The sequence below is a fragment of the Dendrobates tinctorius genome, unplaced genomic scaffold (assembly GCF_039654945.1).
Source record: "Dendrobates tinctorius isolate UK_male_01 unplaced genomic scaffold, ASM3965494v1 ptg000086l, whole genome shotgun sequence".
Taxonomy (NCBI): Eukaryota; Metazoa; Chordata; class Amphibia; order Anura; family Dendrobatidae; genus Dendrobates; species Dendrobates tinctorius.
Window position 1 is genome coordinate 33,222,938 of NW_027361754.1, and position 24,717 is coordinate 33,247,654.

The window sequence follows — 24,717 nt, forward strand, 5'->3', positions numbered from 1 at the left end:
AGTGACAAGTCAAACCTGGCATGTCAGAGTGAGGAGACTCTTAAGCCATGCATGCTGATCTGGGAAATTAAATATGCAGAGAAGTGAAAAAGAACACTAGCGCCACGTATTGGGAGCAGCGATCCATGTTTGAAATTGTAACCAGTTACTATGAGAAAATGCTTGTATTGACCAACTCAAAGCATTAGTATGTAAATGTCGTAAAATACCAAAATTACTACTATTAATAGAATAAAAACATTAAATTCCAATAATAATATTAGTTGAAAAACAACAATAAAAATAATAATAATAATAATAATAATAATAAATAAACTCATGCTGGAGACATAAAACAGCGGCTAAAGAACTTTGTCAGAAGTGGATTTCTTGGAAACTTGTGCTCCTAAATTGATTACTTGTTTTCTGTGTAGTTGTTTGCGGTTTATCTTTGATTAAGTGGGATGTCACCTTCAGATGACACATTAAACAAATCGCCGGCTCCTCGCACTATTTTAATTAGTTGCTGAGTCATTAATCAGGAGAACGATGTTATTCAGGGGTGCAGACAACAGATCTTCATACTTGTTTTCTACCTGTGACTACATGTTCTCCTTAGGATATTAATGGCGCCATTTTTTTTATTGTTCGCGTCTTTAGAATGATCCAGTTAAATGGGGTCCAGCTGCTCTATGAGAGTTACAAAGTTTCACTTGTAAAATTAAAGAGCCTTTCCTAGCTATTTTTCAATTTTCCGATCTCTATCTTCCAGACGTTAGAACTTTTTTTATTTTGGAGCTTTTTTTTGCAGGCTAATAAATGTTACCGTAATTTTATTTGCCGTATGACATTCTAAAAAGGAAAAAAAATTCTTTACAGGGTAGAATGTATAAAAAGTGCAAAGCCATTGCTCTAGTTTAGTTTTTAAGACATTTACTATGCAGTGATTTTTATTCTGCGTATTAGGACAGTCATTAAAAATTGATAGATTTTAATACTTAAGAAATGCTAACAATTTTATTGGCATATTATAAGAATCAGAAATTTTTTAAACCATTCTAATCCAGTTAGAAAAAGACTTTTCGGAGAAGTTATGTTCATTCTTCGTCAGCTTCCGCTAGTTATAGTTTAAACCATAGAAAAAAAAAGATGCAGCAAAAACGACAAAACTGGCAGGGAAGCCGCTCCAGGAAAAAGACCGCCAGTTCTTTCCTAAAGTCGTAAAGCAGCTTTGTCTAGGGAAATCTTGGTGAGTCTGTCTTAAAAACACCATGTGCACATACCATAAGACTACACAGTGGTTTAGAATGTTGCCTCATCCATACTAGTAGGGAATCCGGATGTCATACCGGGGGTTATCCTGCATGAGACCTTCCTCTATAATCCAGACTGATGAGTCGCCCAGGACCCAGTCCATCCATGTATTACATCACTTGATCGGCACATTTTGAATTTTTAGATCCCTTAGCATACAAGTATTTATTTCCTTTATATCAACTTTTTATGGATGCTTAATTGTAATAATCATATTAAAAAAATATAAATTTGACTTACAACATCCAGCACAGCGTGGACAAAGAGGTCAATGTACACCATGGTGGCTTGGCTCCAGTTCTTCACGGGTCTGACACTTTTACTGTAGTTGATCAGAAGGTTCGTTGTCAGATGAAGTAAGCTAGAATTTTTTATTTGTGGAACATTGATGGCAAATGTCTGCAGTGCGGCTGCTGGAAAAAAAGAATAGTAGTATTTGTATTACACAAGGATGGATAATAGATGGAGTCATTGTATAGGGATTTCTAGATATATTCCTCAACACTGAAACTGCAACACCAAGAAGGAAACGTCGTGGAGTTATGGAAATCGCAGGATGGAGATGTTACTGATCTGCAAAGGATGAGAAAATGAAAACAAAAATCCCCACACCAAATAAATGTAACGCCAAGCTGTTACTGCACTTTAAATGAAGACTGGAAGGGTCCAAGGTCACCAACACCATAATACCGGGCGCTGGACCGGTGTGAAGTTCCTTCATGAAGGTGTTCCAATGACCTCACTTCACCGTTCATGGCTCAGAGCAAGATGGCAATGGAGGCTGGAATGGAGGTCTGTCCTATTCAGCGACCAGTCCGGCTTTTATTTTGGATGTAATGATAGCAGGATATTGGTCTGTAGGCCACCTGAGTATGAGTAGCCCTTCAAAAGGGTTCCTCGCACCTACCCCTAGTATTATGATGTGGGGTGGTATAATGTACAGTGGCTACACCCCTATAGTTTTCATTCCAGTTCTCTAAGCTCGGTGTTACATTAATTTGGTCATGAAAGCAGTGTTGCAGCTATTTCTCCAAAGTGTCCCAGGAGCCATTTTTCAACACAATAAGGCTGGTTTCACACTTGCGTTTTTTGCGCTGTATTTTAGCGCTAAAAAATGCATGCATTTTTTTTCCTATCTTTTGCATGGGATGCGCTTATGTGCGCATACACATGCGTTTGTATGCGTTTTTGCGCGCATGCGTTTTTTTGTGGTGTGCGCTCGGGCGCACAAAATGCATCCTGTTGCATTTTTTGGGCGTCCGACTTGCCTCAAAAAAACGCATGCGCACGCAATGCGTTTTTTTACAGCAAGACACCCATTATAAGTCTATGGGTGCGCATATGTGCGCATTGGCATGCTCATGTATGCGTTTTTTTGCGCATGCGTTTTTTTAGAGTTAGGGTTAGTTAAGGGGGTTTAGGGTTAGGGTTTAGGGTTAGTTAGGGTTTAGGGTTAGGGTTAGGGTTAGTATGGTTTGGTTAAGGGTTAGGGTTAGGGTAAGGTTTGGTTAAGGGTTAGGGTATGGTTTGGTTAAGGGTTAGGGTATGGTTTGGTTAAGGGTTAGGGTTAGGGTTAGTAAAGTCATGGTTTGGGTTAGTGTGAGGGGCCAACTAATGTTGGAAAAAACGCAAACGCGGTAAAAACGCACTAAAAACGCATACAAACGCATAAAAACGCTGCGTTTTTTTCATGCATGAGCATAAAAATGCTTGAAAAAAACGCAGCATTTGTATGCGCTTGTATGCGTTTTTTACATGCATTTTTTTGCGGGAAAAACGCGCTGCAAAAAAAAGCAAGTGTGAAAGTAGCCTAAGACTCATGTTACTCGTGCTACTTTGAGCAGCTTGCTTGGCCAAAACGTGCTACCATGTCTTGCAGCATTTTCTACTTGGCACTTGCACAGGGAACAGCCAGCAGTGGATCTTGATGATTTGCCCAAGAGCATTCAGCATGGAGAACCTTCCTCAGATGATATAATAACCTCACTGACAGCAACCGTGGCTGTAAATGTGGGGATTTCTGCACATGGTGCTCATACGCCAGAATAAACCAAGAGTTTTGACCATTTTGTTTCCATTTTTCCATCATTGGCAAATCAGTAACATCTCCATCTTGTGATTTTCATCATTCCATGACTTTTCCTTCTTGTGGCATGTGCAGATGACGGTTGTCTTTACTTCCAAGAAAATCAGTCTGATTATGCCAATCACAGTCTGATCAGAGGTTAGTCAGAGTGAGATCATATTTTCTTAGAGGTGGAGAGAAAAAAGAAAATAAAGTTTCTCTACCTTCTCATTCTGTCAGTCTGTGAAATTCGGACCGCACTCGAATATAATCCGAGTGCGGTCCAATTTTTTTCACACACGCATTGACTTGAATGGGCAATTATCATCCAATTCTGGAAGACAAGTTGTGCATCATGCAATTTTTTTTGTTGGACCACTCAATCCAAGGAAAAAATCACACGTGCACAGCCCCATAGAATAACAAGGGTACAAATGTGAGCTGTCAAACCCATGGATAGCACTCATCTGAGCCATTAGCGATACCATTTCAATGTGGAAGAGTGTAGTTCTAGAAAGTTAAAGGGGTTGTCCAGGACTAAATTTTTTTAATCTTGTAATTTGGATATTGCAAACACATAATAATCACATTCTTTCATGAGGGTGTCATGTCCCCCTGGAAGACCTGGAGTTATTAAATGGTCATATCGGGTAACGTCGCAGGTCTTCTTTAAAAATGGTGCGATTTGTGTCCCATATTAAATGGATTTAGTTTCTTCTGGTGCTGAAGAGGTGAACGACCCTTTCTATACTGGTCAGAAACATGATTTCAGCTGCTTCTGATCTGGTCATTACCGTACCTCTTCCTATATAAACTGGCCAGACCTTCTTGTCCCTGCTGATGAAAGATTTGTCTTCCTGTGCTGTGTGCTAAAGCTAAGTGGTTGGAGTAGAGTTGTTGTAGTAGTGTTCTGTGGTTTGCTGCAGTATGTGTGTGTTTATCTCATAGTCACTGTTCCCATTTAGTTTATTCCTCCCTGTCCCTATCCTCCTCCTTATTGTTGGTTAGTGCTTGTGTATGATAGCGGTTTTACCTTTGTGTCTTGTTTACCTTACATTTCTGTCCTATGCCTCATGGGGTGGGGGAGGGAACAGATCAGAGTTTAATAGGAGCATAGTAAGGTCAGAGGCTCAAGCCTCTCTACCTTCAAGAGTACCCCCGGGACAGGGATAGTTAGGGTCCAAGTTCCAGGGACAGTTTGAGTCCCCCTTACTTACCGAAGACCATCACAACGTGACACATCAACACGGATCCACTGTTCTTGCTGTGAGTCATGTGGCACCCGATTCCTTCTGCTCACATACTATGTATTATGTATGTGATTTTACCACACTCCACCACTGTCTGTGTCAGCACACATGACGTCACTTGCTCACATGACGTGCAGTTCAACCAGTGTGCATGCGCTGTGGGAATGAGCCCCTGCCCTTGTACGCAACATCTTTTATGATGACATGTGCAATGTGGAAAGGCTCGAGCGTGGGAAAATCACATGCAAGATGTACCGGCCATCATCAGGCATATTGCCCAAAGATATGGCCAAGCGAATAGTGTAGGCAAACAGGCTCTTTAGTGAGTCAGAGGACAGGGTGTCCACTACCAACTATTGGATGTAGCAATCCTTGAAGTCAATATCGACCCTTTAAGGAGCCTTTTCTCATGACTTAGGATATAAAGCCTCCATTTGCAGGAGGCTGTGTCAGGGTTTCTTGCCCCTCACCAGTGCAATGTAGGAGACTTGTTGCCTTTAATAGAGGTCTAGTGGGTAAAGTTTACGTTCAAGGTGAATACCAAAGCGGTAGAGGGGGACTTAATGTTCCCCTGGGATGGAACTCCTTAATTTTCCTAAATAAGAGCCACTGCAGCAGCTGTAGTTTTATATTCTGCAGCTGCCAGAGCCGGCGACTATAAAATATACACTGCAGCTGCTTCATAACCTCTTCTCAAAGTCAAACAGTGACTGGCATGGGAGAAAGGAATGTCCTATCTAAAGTAATCTGTGACAGACCCCTACTACAGGGAGAGCTGGCCACGTAGCCCCCCATTATTTTGGGGCCATGTAGCCCTGTATTATTTTCACAAGGTGATGATAAGTATCATTTATAGATTAGCTAAATAATTTTTTTTTCTTGATGTTTATGAAATTATCAGCAATTGTTCAGATTTCTATTACATATTGTTACTTTTATAAAATATAGTGAGAGTAATATCACAACACTTACATTATTGGAGGTAGTAGTAGTAGTTTGCAACTACAGTAAATACAATGTATCTTAATTCAGTATTGCACAACGATAAATCAAATCAGATTTCCTGTATACCAAGGTTTAAAAAAAAGTTAGAATTTAGCTCTTTAAAGAAATGTATTGTATAATGTACTGTAAAGTTAAACAGTTTGGGATATATTTTGTGATTTAATGCTTGTGCTTTCAAAACCTCTGCTTGCTGTCAGTCAGTAGAAAATTATATATTGGTTAAATATCTAAAAAAAAATATTATTATTATTAACTAATAATAGTAGTAATAATAATAATAAAGACAATAATAATAGTAATAATATTAATCAAATAATAATAGGATTAATTATAATAGCAATAACAATAATTATTAACTAATAATAGTAGTAATAATAATAATAATAAAGACAATAATAATAGTAATAATATGAATCAAATAATAGGATTAATAATAATAGCAATAACAATAATAATACTATAATAATAATAAGACAATAATAATATTAATAATGTAATAATAGTAATATCAATAATAACATAAAACAATAATAATAATAATAATAGTAGTAGTAGTAGTAATAATAATAGTAATAATAATAATACTTCTATTAGTGATAATATTAGCAATACTATATTATTGTAATCAGCTGCAAGCACCACCAGTATTAGTATAATTTAAAGGGACAGCTGTTCTATAACTATAGGTCATTTTATAACATAGGCCAGAAAAGACAATTTTGGACACTAATAATTTGATTGATTGCAAGTCCATTACTCATATAAATGAGTGTATATTTATATTTCTACATCCAAAATATCCCAAATATAAATGAAAGCCAATATTTTCTGATATATACTTACATATAAAACTTTTCCAAGTGTAAAGGTAAAATAAATGAATGGGATTTTATGTTACATCCATATAGAGTACATACCTGATAACAGGATCATGGTCACTGATACATCCGCCATCAGAGGAGTTCCTGCACCAGGCTGGGGTCTCTCGGTGTTATAGGGGCAGCTTCTTGCTTAGTTCTTCCACCACACTTACCCATATACAGACTCTCCAAGGCCGCCGCGCTCCTCGTAGGAAATGTCTACGGTTACCTGTAAATGAGCAAACTCCCTGTCTACTCTCCTCATTTTGAGTAATCCTATTAAAAGGCTGATTTAATCTTTTCTAACAGAATCGCTGAAACCACAAGCTCTTGAAAAGCTCCAAATGAAGAGCTAATTGGATTTGGTGCAGATCTTTTACCTGCGCCTTAGGTCCAGCCTGTATACGTATGACTTTCATGCCAGGCAAATATAGCATCTGCATCAGAAAAGATAAAGACATTTTGGATCAATGTGACCTAATGGAAGGAATGAAGGACACACTTAAAGGGTTGGAAGAGTGGAAACAAAATCTATATCTAAACCTTCAAAATAAGAGGTGGAATCAGGTGTCAAGATATCCTCCATAAAGACAAGGCACCATAAATCATGTGCATATATTTGAAGGAAAGTATAGGACACACGTCTTATTCACTGAATTCATGTTTCCCCTTCAGTCCCATTGCCTCCCAGTGTACAAAGTCAGACCCTCGCCTCCAGTGTATAATATAGGCCCCGCGCCTCCAGTGTATAACATCCAACCCATCACCCTCCTGTGTATAACATCTGGCCCGTCGCCTCCAGTGTATAACATCCAGTCCCTCTCCTCCAGTGTATAACATCCAACCCTTCACCCTCCTGTGTATAACATCCGGCCCCCAGTGTATAACATCCAGCCCCTTGCCTATGGTGTATAACCTCCCGCCCCATTGCCCCCAGTGTATAACATCTGGCCTCCAGTGTATAACGTCTGGCCCCTCGCCTCTGGTGTATAACATCCCACCCCATTGCCCCCAGTGTATAACATCCGGCCTCCAGTGTATAATGTCTGGCCCCTCGCCTCTGGTGTAAGACATCCCGCCCCATTGCCCCCAGTGTATAGCATCCAGCCTCCAGTGTATAACATCTGGCCCCTCGGCTCTGTTGTATAATATCCTGCCCCATTGTTCCCCAGTGTATAACAGCCGTCCCCTCACCCTCCAGTGTATAACATCCAACTGCCAGTGTTTAACATCCGACCCCTTGCCCCTAGAGTATAATGTCCGGCTCCTCGACCCTCAGTGTACAACATGCGGCCCCTCTCACTTGAGTGTAAGATCTGTCCCCTGGTGTATTACTTCTGGACCCTCACCCCCAGTGTATAACATCCAGGTTGTCGTCTTCCTGATGCATAACATCCCCTCACCCCCCACCCTCCCTGGTGTATAATATCTGGCCCCCTGCCCACGGTGTATAACATCCCGCCCCATTGCCCCCAGTGTATAAAATCCATCCTCCAGTGTATAACATCTGGCCCCTCGTCTCTGTTGTATAATATCCTGCCCCATTACCCCCCAGTGTATAACAGCCGTTCCCTCACCCTCCAGTGTATATTTTGCCTGCCAGTGTTTAACATCTGACCCTTTGCCCCTAGAGTATAACTTCCGACTCCTCGACCTCAGTGTACAACATGCAGCCCCTCTCACTTGAGTGTAAGATCTGTCCCCTGGTGTATAATTCTGGACCCTCACCCCCAGTGTATAACATCCAGGTTGTCATCCTCCTGATGCATAACATCTGGTCCCCTCGCCAACCACCATCCCTGGTGTATAATATCTGGCCCCCTGCCCACGGTGTATAACATCTGGCTCCACTGCCTCCACTATATACCAACCAGTCCCTTCGTGACTCTAGTATAAACTCTGGCCCCCCACCTGTCATCTGCATATACTAACGTGACAGAGTGGCCGGTGGTGCAGAGCTCACTCATACCAACGTGGTCCTTTAATAGGAGTCACCGGGGTAACGAGTCCGTCCATGACATTTCTTCCTCCTGAATCTTCCCCCATCACCTGTGAGTGATATAAATGAGACATGGAAAGAACCGCTCAACTCAGCCACGAACTGGAGACTCTGTAATGTTACAGAGCGGAGGACTGAGTGCTGAGGTGCAGCGGGCAAGAAAGTCACCAACGCTCTGCTGACCCCATAACTGCAGAGTCCAGATCTCCTTTGTTATAACATCAGCACAAACACTGCGCCCCTGCCTGGAGCTTCATGGCCGAGCAGCTGCATGCAGCCGTACATCACCAAGTACAATGCCAAGTGTTGGATGGAGTGGTGTAAAGCTGTCACCACTGGACTCTGGAGGAGACGTGTTCTGTTCATTAATGAATCGCACTTCTCTATCTGCGTCTGATGGTGGAGTCTGGACATATTACTAAGAATAGAAATCTAGGTGTCGACATAGAGCTATTATCGTTGTAAGAAGGTGGCATTGGATGGTAGTCATGACCGAGTGTCAAAGCAACAGTCCATAAGCACCCCGGCCCCTTGCACATGACAAAAGACAGGTGTGGTACCAATCCCACAGCACAGTCAGTTTCCTTATTTATATGTACACTGCAGCCACTGGGGATGAGGCAGGCACTGTTCTGATCCAACAGGGAAAACTTTACTGCACATGAAACAATGCTTCCTGCTCTGTCCCTGCAGCTACTTGAGGCTGGTCAGCATCAGTCTTTCTGAAGACAGTCCCACGGTCCGTCTACACTGCCTGGCAGACTGAGACAGCGACCTGCGGCAGCTTTGTCCCATCGACTGGGACACCTTCTGTTTCTGGCTGATGGGAGCGTCCTGCCCTGGGCAAGCCTGTCAGGCCCTGACTGGGAGACAGGAACTTTCTCTGTCTCTGAGGCTCCTAACCCAGCCCCCTGTTTAACCCCTACTGTCCCTGAACTAGTCATGCCCAATGCAGTGCAATACAATACAAAGACAGGAAATAGGGTAAACATCACACAGTACACATACAGTAATACATAGCAAACTATCAGGACCCCGCATGTGCGACATGTGCCCCACATAAAGGAGAGAAGGAGCAACTGAGGGTCCCCGCCACCTCCTTACAACTGTTCGTAACGTAAACCATGACTCAGGTGAATGTAGACTCAGGCCCACAGCTGACTGCACAGATACATATCCTCATCGTACTTAGTAAAACTTTGGAAGTCCTGAATGCACCATTAGAGACTGGCACAATGGAGCAGTATTTTTCTTGCGAAACATAGAACTGTGATTGACTGTTTAAGCAAATATCTTCAAGAGAGAAAGAAGAATTATAAATGCAGTTATGAAGTATAATATAGACTGCAACGCAGATGTATAATAAGGGAAGCCCCGTCCTTTCCGACCTGTTCACAATCGCTGGACAACCAATTCTATAAATTATTGACATGGTTCCTTGCAGTTTTTATATGGAGTGGCTACTTAGGCTGAGTTCAGATGAATGTTATCTTTCATGGACCCGTCACATCAAATTGTAAATTGGTGCATGTGAATCTCCATGCACTGAATGCTACGCGGCTGGGCAGCGAATCTGCCTGACATTAGAATTTTGTCTTGTCCAAAATAAGTCAGGATTAGTGCTTGCATCTTTTTTAATGCTGGACCAAGGTCTATGTGGAAATTCACTCGTGCGCTAGGACTTAACGTTGGTCAGTGTGCCGTCCATGCATGGACAGCTTACTGATTAATACTGTCATGGCCGGCCTTAGCTATGTGTGACCTATGCAATTACATGGGGCGCCAGCTGGCAGACTGTAGTGGGGGCAACTTCCTTTCCCTTCCTCCCATCATTGCCTAAGAGGTAGATGTCTTCCATTTCACAGCACGCCCCCAGGACGGGCACACACCTCATACTGACATTTGCTGTATGTATCTATGACGTAAACGTTCCCCATAAAACCTTTTTTAGGATGCACATAAAGAGCTAAAACAAATCGGTTTCTATCCAGTAATCTTAAACGCCTGATTGTTTTTTAAAAGTAATTAAACAGTAATGACCCTTCTTCTCCGGCATCTTCGCTTGATTAATTGCTGAAATGAAAATGAGATTTTTAATCAATTTTTAGGAGATGCACCTTAAACCCCTGAACTGCAGGATGTACACGTCGCAGAAGTCACCGGAGAGCAGGCGGTACTGATATAGGAAAGGAGACATGGAAGGAGCAGAGACTTCTCCGGCATGGTAAGGCTGCGGTCACATCACATCTGGGCTGAACATCCAGTGCATCCACGGGGAAATCACCCAGTACTGAACCTAAGACATTGACTTATATTTCCAATGTACATACATCATGGTCCGCTATGCAAAAAACATATACCATGGATATACTGTGGTTGTAAAATATTAACATTTGATATATGACTATTAGCGCCTCATAATAATTCATTATCTTGTGTTGCATGGACAAATTAAAGGGATTGTCCACTTTTAAAGGCAATTTTTTAACTGAAAAGTTTGGCTAAAATTAATTTCTGTAACTGGGTTTGAGTCAACATTTTGCACCATTTCCCTTCTATAGCGTCAGTGTTGCACTGTCTATTACTGGGTGAAGAATGGGTTAACTGAGAACCTGTCAGTGGGCTCATTCTGACAATCCAATGGGAGAGTGATCGGGAGCCCTGAGAACTGACTCTCACCTCTTGGAATATCCAGTTCCTCTTTTGAGTAATCGTCCCAGTGCATCATCTCATTCACTCGTGCCGCATGAATGATCTTGTGCAAGAACAGCTATTCAAAGAAAAAGCCTGAGATGCTTGGAGGTAGGAGGCAGAACTCAGGGATCCCATCTGATGGCCATAGATTACTGACTTGGCCAATGTACTCTCTAACTTACTGATTTGAATAGAGATTGTGTAATGCTTATTTCCAGGACGTCCACCTGACAGCACTATGGAGGACGTCCTCCTCCTCCTTACAGGGACAGGAAAGCACACGAGAGGTTAAAAGGCCATGTCCCACCCCCTTTCCCTCAGTGTTTTTCCTGTCCCTGCACGGAGGGACACGCGAGAGCTTACCGGAGGGACCCAGGGGATCGTGCGGCCGGTCCAATCCTTCCCCTGTCAAGAGGTCCCGGGGCCGAAACTTCCCGGTGGGGAGTCCCTCGGCTCCAAAGGCCAGGAGCAGGACGGCGCTCCTGGAGGGAGCCGTTCCTCCCGGTGGGGGGGCTCTCGGCTCCAGGACGGGTCGGCTCCCCGCAGGCGGCTGGCCATGCGGGCACCGACAGAAGTGGGGCGGCGGGCCGAGTACCCGCAGGACGACGCTGACGCTGGGCAGTGGAGGCCGGAGGGCTCGCGCCGAGCGCGGTCGCGCGCAGATGCCCGGCAGGAAGTGGAGGCGCGGCTTACCAGCGTCACATCCGGTGACGTCAGACGCCGGCTTCAAATCCAGGGCGCGCGCGCTCCTGGACCAAAGCGTTCTCCAGAGTCGTCACAGGTGGTTCCAGGCTGTGTGACTGCATCGGACGCCAGGGGATGGAAGGCAACACTGCATCTGGTGGAGGGGTAAGTGCGCATAGCGCAGACCACCTCCCCACCCGTCCCCACAGCCCAGATCTGATGAGGTGCCCCTTATATTATCAGGAAAAGGGAACCCCGGCTGAGTCCCCCTCGGGGAAGGACCCGGCGAAAGCCACCGCCAAATCAGTCAGATGTCCGGTGTGCAGAGTAAAGCTGCCAGACACCTATAGCAAGACCCTATGCGGTCCCTGTACCTCCAGGGTCATAGGCGAGGAACAGCCATCTCTGCTTTCCAAAATGAGGTCGCTGATAAGGGAAGAGATTCAGGCCTCTACGTCCCGGCGTCGATCCCCCAGCCCTGGGCCAAGTCGCAAGCGTCCGAGGTGGGAACCAGTCCCAGAATCAGAGGCGAGCCCTAGCGAGGAATCCGATTTCCGGAACTCAGATCAGGAGGAAGAAGGCGAGATCCTGGGGGATAGTCAGGAACAGAACAGAAAGTACCTGTTCAGACTGGAGGATACGGACGAGCTGGTACACGCGGTCAGAAATACCATGCAGATGGAAGAAGTCCCTAAGCCACAGTCCAGACAGGACTTAATGTTTGGAGGACTGGTGTCCCGCAAACAGGTGGTGTTCCCTGTGAGCGAGCACATCAAAGCAATGATCCAGGAGGAGTGGAAAGAAGCAGAGCGTCGGTTGACACTCTCCCGAAACTTTAAAAATAGACTGCCCTTCGATCCCGAGGAAACTCGGGCGTGGGAAGAGGTCCCTAAGATCGACGTCCCGGTTGCCAAGGTTACGAAGAAATCGGCTATCCCAGCCGAGGACTCATCCGGTCTTCGAGACCCAATGGATAGAAAGGCGGACGTCTTGTTAAAAAGAACATGGGAGACGTCGGCGGCCCTGATTAGAGCCAACATAGCAGCCACCTCGGTGGCCAGGTCTATGTTCCTGTGGTTGGGGCAGTTGGAGGAAAACCTAACCAACAAGACCCCGAGGTCAGAGATACTAGCATCTCTTCCTCTTTTGAAATCAGCCACGGCGTTCCTGTCGGATACGTAGGCGGAATCAGTTAGGTTTGCGCCCAGAAACAGCTCCCTCTCTAATGCGGCCCGGAGAGCAGTCTGGCTTAGATCCTGGTCGGGGGATAACCCTTCTAAGGCCAAGTTATGTGCCATCCCTTTCTCGGGTCTGAGGGTGTTTGGTCCAGCCCTGGATAATATCCTTGAGCTGGTGTTTGATAAGAATAAGGGATTCCCGGAAGAAAAGCCCAGGCGGTCCCAGTCCTTTCGGAGAGGCTCCTTCTTCAGAGGACAGTCAGAGTTTAGGGGCCGGGCGAGGTCTAATAGAAGCTCCTACAGAGGCTCCTTCAGCCAAAGTGGGAAGAACAGAGATCCCCCATTTGCATCGACATCTAGGTCGAGGAGACAATGACGCCATAGGCATTGGGGGGAGACTTCGCCACTTTGCAGCAAACTGGTCGCGAGTCACCAACAATCAGTGGGTCCTCAGAACCATCAGAGAAGGTTACAGGATAGAGCTCTATTCTCCTCCCCCCGACAGATATATTGCCCCCACTGTCGTCCAGGAGGACTCTGCAATGTGGTCGGATCTTCAGGACATGTTAGACTCAGGGGTCATAATACCAGTTTCACCATCAGAAAGAGGGAAAGGTCACTACTCTTCCCTGTTTGCAATTACAAAGAAATCCGGCGAGGCCCGCACCATCATAAACCTGAAGCCACTAAATGCTTGGGTCAGATACAGGAGGTTCCGGATGGAGTCAATCCGATCCGCAATTCCTCTGATAGACAGGGACGCAGTTATGTGCACCCTAGACCTAAAAAAGGCATATTATCAGGTTCCTATTCATCCCTCATCCCAAAGCCTACTAAGGTTCGCGATCAGTTCACCAGCCCGGACCTGCCATTTCCAGTTCCAGGGTCTTCCATTCGGGCTGGCCTCAGCTCCCAGGATCTTTACAAAGCTGGTGGTAGAGGTGGTGGCCTACCTGAGAGATCAGGGTATTGTGATTGTGCCGTACCTGGACGACTTCTTACTGGTGGCAAGATCCAAAGAAGCGCTCATCCGAGACAGGATCCGAACAACTACCGTGTTGGAGTTCCTGGGCTGGGTGATCAACTGGGAGAAGTCGGACCTCACTCCAAACACCAGAAAGGTATTCCTGGGAGTCCTCCTAGACTCAGCCGACAGAATATCCTGGCTACACGAGCAGAAGCAGAAGTCCATTCAGGCCAGAACCAGAGGTCTGTTGAAGCGTCAATGCTCCATAAGGGAAGCAATGGAGGTCCTGGGCCTCATGACGGCCTGCATCCAGTGTGTCCGTTGGGCCCAATTCCACTCGCGGTTGTTACAAAGAGAAATTCTCGCGAGGTGGGACAGGAGTCAGGCGTCGCTAGACAAACCCCTAAGACTCTCAGGACGAGTAAAGGAGTCCCTTCGCTGGTGGTTACAGGCCAGGAACCTTCAGGTGGGCGTGCATTGGACAACCTCTCCATACGTGGTAGTCACCACAGACGCAAGTGCGTGGGGATGGGGAGCCCACATAGAAGGGAAGATCTTCCAGGGGAAGTGGCCAGCAAGCATCAAGGCCAGATCCTCCAATTTCAAGGAACTCTTCGCGGTCTGGGAAGCGTTGCGGAGAAACCTGTCGGTACTAAAGAGTCGTCATGTTCGCATTTTATCCGACAATACAACGACAGTGGCATTCCTGAAACACCAAGGAGGAACCAGGCATCAACCACTACAGGCACTGGCGGAAAAGATATTCACGTGGGCAGAACGGACAGTTCGATCCGTGACCGCGGTACATCTAGAGGGTTCCCAAAACGAAGTGGCGGACTACCTGAGCAGACAACAGATCCACCCGACAGAGTGGGAATTGAACATAGAGATCTTCAACCAGCTTTGTCAGCGCTGGGGGAACCCCAGTATAGATCTCTTTGCAAGCCGCAAGAACTCGAAGGTTCCCAGATTCTACTCCCTAAATCCGATGGACCATCCAGAGGGCGTAGACGCCCTGAGTCAGACTTGGGGAGAATCCCTCTCTTATGCGTTCCCACCACTGGCCCTCATACCGGCAGTGCTCAGAAAGATACGCGAGGACCACGCAAGAGTGATATTGATAGTGCCATACTGGCCGAGGAGAAGCTGGTTTTCCCTTCTGGGAGCCATGGCAGTAGAAGATCCAGTCGAGCTGCCCTTGTGGGAGAACATCATCCACCAGGGCCCGATCCACCACCCGGACCCAGCAAGACTCCATCTATCGGCTTGGATCCTGAGAGGGACATCCTGAAGGCAAAAGGATTGTCGGAGCAGGTCATATCCACCCTACAGGCCAGCAGGAAGCCGGTGACGTCGGCAATTTATCGGAAGATATGGAGGAGATTCTGTCTGGAGGGTGGCAGGTCCGAGCTCGTGGCAGGTACCCCGGATCTCCCTAACATACTAGGGTTCCTGCAGGCAGGTTTTAATAAAGGCCTCAAGCCCAGCACTCTAAAAGTCCAGGTTTCGGCTTTGAGCGCCTTCTTTGATTATCAGTTAGCTGCACATCCCTGGGTGATAAGGTTTATAAAAGCCACACAGCGCCTGCGTCCCACGATTAGGCAGCTCACCCCGCCATGGGACCTGGGCCTGGTACTTCGGTTCCTCTGCTCGGACACTTTCGCCCTTAGTGAGAAGATACCCATCCCTGCTCTCACTCGTAAAACGGCCTTTCTAGTAGCCATTACCACGGCCAAAAGAATAGGGGAGATCCAGGCCCTATCCACTAAGGATCCATACCTCCAGATAAGAGAGGATAGTATAATCCTAAGGTTAGACCCGGCATTTACCCCGAAGGTAGCCTCTACAAGAAATCTGAACCAGGAGGTAGTGTTACCCTCTTTCTGTGATAATCCCCGAAATGAGAAAGAGCGGCGGCTCCACTCGCTAGACGTGAGGCGCGCAGTTATAGAATACCTAGAGGCCACCAATAGTTGGCGTATCGACCCGAACCTGTTCGTTCTCTTTGGTGGTAGGAATAAAGGGAAGAAGGCCTCTAAGGCGTCCATAGCGCGTTGGATTACCTCAGTAATCTCGGACGCCTACCAGGCTGAAGGCGCCAGCCCGCCTGATTCCTTAAAAGCCCACTCTACAAGGGCGGTATCGGCCTCATGGGCCGAGCGGGCGGGGGCGTCAGTTGATCAAATTTGTCGAGCGGCAACCTGGGCTAGTCTTAATACATTCTGCAAACACTACAAACTAGATGTGTTAGCTGGCCAACAAACCGCATTCGGGAGAAAAGTTCTCCAAGCAGTAATCCCACCCTGAGGAGGTGCTTTGGTACTCTCCATAGTGCTGTCAGGTGGACGTCCTGGAAAATAGGTATTAGACCTACCGGTAATGATGTTTCCAGGAGTCCATCCTGACAGCACGGGTAGTTCCCTCCCTGTTATGTTATACTATGTTGTATTATGTTATGTCATATGCTGTAATATGACTGTTTCATTAAACTGTTACTAGCATCATCCACCTTGTGGTACTTGTCAAATCACTGAGGGAAAGGGGGTGGGACATGGCCTTTTAACCTCTCGTGTGCTTTCCTGTCCCTGTAAGGAGGAGGAGGACGTCCTCCATAGTGCTGTCAGGATGGACTCCTGGAAACATCATTACCGGTAGGTCTAATACCTATTTTTCTTCTGGCGCTGCAGAGGAGCAAAAACAATCTCTGGCAGAATCCCCAACAGACAACATCAGGTCATTGGGATCTCAGAAGCAAGACATGCTGTGCGCAGCTTATCATTGAAGCACCATTCTATGCAGATTTATGTGTCTCCATGGTTACAGAATACACAAAGTGTCTGTTCTGTCTCCGACATAATTCATGATCCTTGACTGGCTATTTGTTTATATATATACAATGATTTGCTGTGAATATCCAGAATATTCAGTTTCAGCCATAGATTTAATGTTTTCTGTATCTTTGGCTCCATCTACTGACCAAAGTCATAACTGCAGTGTTATTGTGAGTCTTAGTTTCACTTTCGAATCTTCTCTTTCCCTCCAATCCACAATGAATTCTGGGTAAGTTTGCAAAGCATTATGGTTTGGTCCAGCCCCATTCTTCCCTCCAGTTCGCCATTTTCTCTCAAGCCTGCTTCGTGTGAACATCTCATTCCTCTACTCCCCTTGTGTCAGCATCTGTGGTAGGTAATCACGCTTCCCACATCTAATTCCTGTCTTAGATCCCCCTGCTTAGTTAGCTCTCCCCTGGTTAGCTATTATGTATATTATGTATTCCTATGAACCCAGGACTGATTCTGTGTATATGTTTTATATTGTAGCTTCACCGCGCCAATATACCCTATGTTCAATAAAATACAGATTCAACTACTGTCTCTCCTATTGGACCCCCAGTATAGCAGTTTAGCTGCCTGTTAAGCTACATGAAGTCTGCTTCAATTAGTGAGGACAGAACAGTGAATAGTGGGAAAACAGAGAGAACAGTCTTCCATCTTGCAGGACCGCAGTGAAACAATAGCTATCCAGCTAGTGAGAACTCAGAGGAAAAAGAGTCTTCCATCCTGAAGGGGCCAGTTACACAATGTCATCCAGCTAGCACCATTCAGGGAAAAGACAACCCTTGATCCAGCTTGCAAGAACTAGTAAACTGCAGAAATCCATCTAGTGAGATTCAAGTTACCGGCTACACAGAGACTAATACAGCTACATAAATCTCTGCACAGCCAAGCATCCCTCCAAGACACCATGTCCCACAAATCACACAGGACAAAATCTGTTACTTCTGTCTCCTCAAATACTGTATCCATCAGCAGTGCGATCACCATTGCCCACACAAATGCTGAAGCCGCCAAAATGCGATCAAACTATGCTGAAGAAGAGATGCAACTTAAGTTAGAGAAAGCACGCATAGATAATGAGAAGGCGCGTGTGAATGCCACCTTAGGGAGCCTGGCAGTGAAAAGAGAGGCTGCTGCAGCACTAACCGAGGCACAATTACTAGAAGCCGTGCACAACCCTGAGCTGTATAGCCGTAGCAGTGCGTCAAGTCTGAAGTTGTCACTGCAAGATTCACAACGCACATCTCAATATGTTAATGAGCTTCCTGATCCAAACTACAACCAAAAACAAGACATCCAGTGAAACGAGTGAGAGTCATCATGAGGCTCAGCTCCAGGAAAACGTGGAACAAGACAATTCTGCTAATGACTACCTTGCCCTTCGCCAGGTAACCATCGTGAATCACCTTGCTGACACACCGCACGTCAGACCGAAGCAATATGACACTGGCTGGCGCCACCCTAAGGATACTAGCAGGTATGAACGCACCTCACATCACTATCAGGGTGACCCATCACCAGTATACTCTGCTGACAACCGGTTCACAACAGAATTTGCTAAGTTCTTCACACAACGTGATCTGGTTGCCAAGGGACTCATGAAATTCACTGACCACGCTGAAGGTTACAGAGCTTTGAAAGCTTCCTTCCAAAATGTCACTAGAGACTTGGGGCTACAACACAGGGAAGAGATAGACCTCTTAGTCAAATACCTAGGAGAAGAGTCAGTCAAACACGCAGTAAGGATCAGAGACATTAACATAAACCACCCTCAAATCGGGCTCAAAGAAATCTGGAAGAGGCTGGATGAGTGTTACCGCTCAGCAGAGGTCATAGAGAGAGCCTTGTTCAAAAGAGTCAATGACTTTCCTAAAATATGTAACAAAGGTCTCTCAAAACTTAGAGAGCTAGGTGACCTGCTAAAGGAGGTCCTAGTTGCCAAATGTGAAGGTGACCTACAAGGACTCGCATATCTTGACACAGCCAAAGGTGTTAACCCTATAGTCCAAATGTTGCCCTACAATCTACAGGAGAGGTGGCTCACACGTGGTTCCACGTACAAATACAAACACAGTGTTCCATTCCCTCCCTTCTCCATTTTGTAGACTTTATACACGAACAAGCGACAATCAGAAATGATCCCAGTTTTGACTTTGCAATGTCATATGCTGCATCTCCACCAGCTGCAAACCAACGCAGAACATCTGTGGCAGTGCACAAGACTTCTCCAAGTTCCAATTACAGGTCTGCTGGCCGCTCTCAATCAGAGACAAAGGTACAGGACCCTGACAAGCAGTGCCCCCTCCATCAGAAGCCTCATCCTCTCTTGAAATGCAGAGCCTTCAGAGGAGAATCTATGCCGGTTCGCAGAAGCTTCCTGAAAGAGAACGATATCTGCTACAAGTGCTGCTCATCCAACACTCATCTCACCAAGGATTGTAAGGTTAGTGTAAAATGCACAGTATGTGGCACCACAGATAATAACACTGCCCTACACCCTGGTCCAACTCCATGGAGTGCACAAAACACGCCAGCTGACAGTGAGCATGGTGGGGAGGATAGGAACACTGATGCAGCTATGCCAGAGATCACTTCACAATGTACTGAAGTCTGTAAAGGAACAATAGACAGTAGGTCCTTTTCTAAAATATGCCTCGTCAGAATGTACCCAAAGGGCCATAGAGACAAAGCTGTGAGACTGTATGCTATCTTGGATGATCAAAGTAATCGGTCCCTGGCTAGATCAACATTATTTGACCTATTCAACATCAAAGGATCAAGCACTCCTTACTCATTAAAGACATGTGCAGGTACTGGGACAACAGCAGGCAGGAAGCCACTGACTACCAAATTGAGTCCATAGACGGACAATTCTACCTACCACTACCTACAATCATCGAGTGTAATCAGATCCCAGACAACAGATCTGAAATCCCTACACCAGATGTGGCAATCCATCATGCTCACTTGAAACACATAGCACACCTTATACCGAAACTCAACCCTCAGGCACAAATAATACTGCTGTTGGGAAGAGACATCCTACAGGTTCATAAAGTGAGAAGTCACATCAATGGACTCCACAATGCTCCCTATGCCCATAAGCTAGACCTAGGATGGGTCATAATTGGAAACGTATGCTTGGGACATATGCACGCCCCATCTTCTGTAACAAGTATGTTAACAAATACATTGGAGAAAAGACGCCCATCTCTGCTTCAACCTTGCAACAATGAGTTCCATGTCAAGGAACTACCACACAGCATCCAACTACCCAATCATTTAATAGACTTTACTCATGACAGCAGTATAGTGTGTCAGGAAGCTATGAGGATCAGTTGGGGTGCACAGTGTTCCAGAGAACTAAGCAAGACAACCAAGTAGCAATGTTGGTAGAGGACAAGTTGTTCTTAGAGGTAACGGACAAGGGACTCGTAAAAGATGAGACCAACAGTTGGGTCGCACCTCTTCCCTTCAGAACCCACAGACCATGTCTACCAAACAACAGAGATCAGGCATTAAAACGTTTCTCCTCTCTCAAACATAATCTGCAAAGGAAACCAGAGATGAGAGATCACTTTTTCTTCTTCATGTCAAAGATATTTGAGAGCTGCCATGCAGAACTAGCTCCCACCCTCAAAGACTCTGAAGAATGCTGGTTCTTACCCATGTTTGGAGTATACCATCCTAAGAAAGCGGGTCAAATTAGAGTGGTGTTTGACTCCAGTGCTAAGTTTGATGATGTCTCCCTGAATGATGTTCTACTGACAGGACCAGCCCTCAATAACAAACTGCTGGGAGTACTTATGCGCTTCCTTAAGGATTTCATTGCTTTCATCGCTGACATCCAGCAAATGTTCCATTGTATCCTTGTGAGAGAGAGAGACAGGAATTTCCTAAGATTCTTCTGGTACAGAGACAATGATCCTACTAAAGAGGTCACAAAGTACCGCATGAGAGAGCATATCTTCGGCAATAGTCGCCATTTATGGACTCAAAAGGTCAGCTCAAGAAGGAGAAACAATACGGGTCAGATGTCAGACAATTCATAGAAAAATACTTTTATGTTGATGACTGTCTGAAAGCCATGCCTTCAAACGAGACTGCCATCAGTCTTCTCAGGAGAGCCCAAGAGATGCTTGCTTGCTCTAACCTCCGGCTTCACAAAATAGCCTCAAACAGCCAAGAACTCATGAAAGCATTCCCTTCACAAGACTTGTGTAATGGTCTCAGAGACCTGGACCTGGGGTCAGACCCCACACCAATGCAACGCAGCCTCGGGCTTCTCTGGAATCTACAGTCAGACACTTTCACCTTTCAGGTCAGCCAGGATGAAAAGCCTTTCACACGCAGAGGTGTTCTGTCTACCATCAACAGCCTGTATGATCCCTTGGGTTTTGCAGCTCGTGTAACTATACAAGGCAAAGCCATACTAAGAGACTTAAATAAGGAAACATCTGACTGGGATGCACCTCTGCCACCTGATAAGAGAATCCAGTGGGAAGTATGGAAGAACTCTTTAGCAGCCCTCTCCAACCTGAAAGTGCCAAGGCCACACACCCCTGTGCCGTCTACAGAGATACAGAGTCAAAGACTGTATGTATTTGCAGATGTTTCTGTCAAAGCAATTGCTGCTGTTGCCTATCTCAAAACTGTAGACTCCAAATGTCAGAGTCACATTGGATTCGTTATGGATTCATTATGGGAAAGGCCAAACTTGCTCCCCAACCAGAGCACATTATACCAAGGTTAGAACTTTGTGTTGCAATCTTAGCCGTCGAGTTAGCAGAGTTCATTGCATCCGAGATGGATATCGACCTGACACAAGCCAAGTTCTACTCAGACAGCAAAGTATTCCTGGGATACATCCACAATGAGACTAGATGATTCTACGTTTATGTCAACAACAGAGTACTACAAATTAGGAGATCAGTTCATCCAAAACAGTGGCATTACATCCCCACGGACCAAAACCCTGCAGATCATACAACTAGAGCAGTTGTCGCAAGTCGACTAGAGAGCACAACATGGCTCTCAGGACCAAAACTATTGTACACTGAGGAACGTTGTCCAGACACCTTTGAACTAGTAGGAGGGGACTCAGATGCTGAAATGCGCCCTCAGGTGTCTACACTTCATACAATGACTTCTGCTATCCAGCTTGAATCCCACAGATTTAAGAAATTTTCAAGTTGGAAGTCACTTACTAGAGCCTTTACCTGCCTGACTCATATAGCTCGTTCATTCAAGATCACCAGAGCATGTGACACAGAAAAATGTAAAGGTTGGCATCTCTGTAAAAATACTTATGTTATCTCCGACTTGGAATCTTCCAGAAACCACATCATCTCCACTGTTCAGAAAGAAAACTACTCTGTGGAAATCCAATGTCTCATTAACAAAGCTCCAATACCAGTGAGCAGTGCACTGAGAAAACTCAACCCATTCATCGACAACAACGGTCTGCTGAGAGTAGGAGGCCGACTCAAAGAAGCTAAAATAGAGTTTGAGGAGAAATTCCCTCTTATCATTCCCGGAAAATGTCATGTTGCCCACTTAATCGTACAACACTACCACAATCTGGTCAAACACCAAGGAATACTATTTATAGGAGCCATCAGAACTGCTGGCCTGTGGATTGTCGGTGCAAAGAAACTCATCAGTAGTGTCATCTACAAATGCATTACCTGCCGTAAGCTACGTGGTTCCACTCATATCCAAAAGATGGCTGACCTACCAGCAGATAGACTCAGCCCAGACCCTCCTTTTACCAGCGTTGGTCTCGATGTGTTTGGACCTTGGTCAGTTGTTACTCGTCACACGAGAGGCGGACAAGCTAATAGTAAACGTTGGGCTGTCATGTTTACCTGTCTGTCAATGAGAGCCACCCACAGAGATCTCATTGAGTCACTTGACACTTCAAGCTTCATCAATGCTTTGAGATGTTTCATTGCCATCCATGGTCGTATTAAACATATACGTTCAGACAGAGGTACCAACTTCATTGGTGCAGCAAAAGAATTGGGCATACCTTCAAATCTAGACCATAAGACTCTCGAGAGGTTCCTCAGTGATCAAAGTTGCACATGGTCATTCAACCCACCTCACTCCTCACACATGGGTGGATCTTGGGAACGAATGATTGGTCTAGTACGGAAAATTCTCTACTCTTCTTCAGGAAAAAGCAGCGAGACTTACCCACGAAAGCCTAACCACCTTCATGGCAGAAGCCGCAGCTATAATCAACACAAGGCCCTTGGTTCCAGTCCCTAATGATGCTGAGGAGCCCTTGTTATTGACTCCAGCTACTCTCCTCACCAAGAAAACAGGACTATCCAGTGCCCCTCCAGGAGGATTCGATGCTAAGGACCTCTATAAGCGCCAATGGAGACAGGTACAAAGTCTTGCCAATGCATTCTGGGACAGGTGGGTATTTGTCTACCCTGCAGCCATGGACGAAGTGGCAATCTACCAGGCCTAATCTGAAGATTGGTGACCTCGTCCTTGTGAAAGACTGTCAAGTCCACCGAAACCAGTGGCCACTTGGAATAGTGACTGCAACATTGCCGAGTAAAGATGGCAATGTCCGCAAAGTCGAACTTAGGATGGCCAAAGGGGACATTCTCCAGACCAGTAACGGAGCTGGTCCTATTGTTGTCTTCGGAGAATAAGAATGGTGACATCCGTTTGATGCCAGATGGGGAGTGTTCTGACTCCAACATAATTCATGATCCTTGACTGTCTATTTGTTTATATATATATATATATATATATATATATATACAATGATTTGCTGTGAATATCCAGAATATTCAGTTTCAGCCATAGATTTAATGTTTTCTGTATCTTTGGCTCCATCTACTGACCAATGTCATAACTGCAGTGTTATTTTGTGTCTTAGTTTCACTTTCCAATCTTCTCTCTCCCTCTAATCCGCAATGTATTCTGGGTAAGTTTGCAAAGCATTATGGTTTAGTCCAGCCCCATTCCTCCCTCCATTTTACCATTTTCTCTCAAGCCTGATCCTGTGAACATCTCATTCCTCTACTCCCCTTGTGTCAGCATCTGTGGTAGGTAATCACGCTTCCCACATCTAATTCCTGTCTTAGATCCCCCTGCTTAGTTAGCTCTCCCCTGGTTAGCTTTTATGTATATTATGTATTCCTATGAACCCAGTACTGATTCTGTGTATATGTTTTGTATTGTAGTTTCACCTCGCCAATATACCCTACATTCAATAAAATACAGATTCAACTACAGCCTCACTTATTAGTCCCCCGGTATAGCGGTTTAGCTGCCTGTTAAGCTACATGAAGTCTGCTTCAATTAGTGAGGACAGAACACTGTCATTCTACATTCTATATTTCCTCTACTTTTTGCAAAAATGAGATTTGGCAGGAGCAGCATTCACAAACTAGTTGAATATTTTTTATTATAAATTTTTGATGCACTGCAATTTAGATGGACATATCCTTTAAAGGGGAACTATCACTAAGTAAAAAGTGCCCAGTTTTTTTATTTTATTCCATTCCCATTGCTCCCACTGAGTATTACTTTTTGTATTTTTAAAATCCAATGTAAGGAACCAGACATATAGGCCTTTTCGTTTACTGCTTATTCTTGTGGTCTTTACTAAGAGGGCGTGGCTCACAGATCATCTGGGGCGTGTCTTTATGCTGCCCTGCATAATCACACTGTGAGCCTCGCCCCCTTAGTATAGACCATACAAATTTTCATCAGATACAAAGCCTTGTATTTCTGGAACCGTATGGCAAATTTAAAAAATACAAAAAGCGGAAAACTCAGAGAAGCAGTGGGAATAAAAGTAGAAAAAAAACTGGACACTTTTGATCTGTTGACAGGTCTCCTTTAAGATGCAAACAGT

The 24,717-nt window shown here is 45.2% G+C and overlaps 1 protein-coding gene across 1 annotated transcript in view; it reads right to left on the reverse strand.

Moving 5' to 3' along the window:
- Positions 1 to 24,717, reverse strand: part of HTR3B (5-hydroxytryptamine receptor 3B) — a 69,629-nt gene that overhangs the window by 22,015 nt on the left and 22,897 nt on the right. The window contains exons 2-3 of the mRNA XM_073585675.1: positions 11,152 to 11,242; positions 1,534 to 1,733 (exon numbers count right to left, since the gene is read on the reverse strand). Of these exons, the coding sequence (XP_073441776.1) occupies positions 1,534 to 1,733; positions 11,152 to 11,242 (291 nt within the window). The remainder of the gene's footprint in view (positions 1 to 1,533; positions 1,734 to 11,151; positions 11,243 to 24,717) is intronic.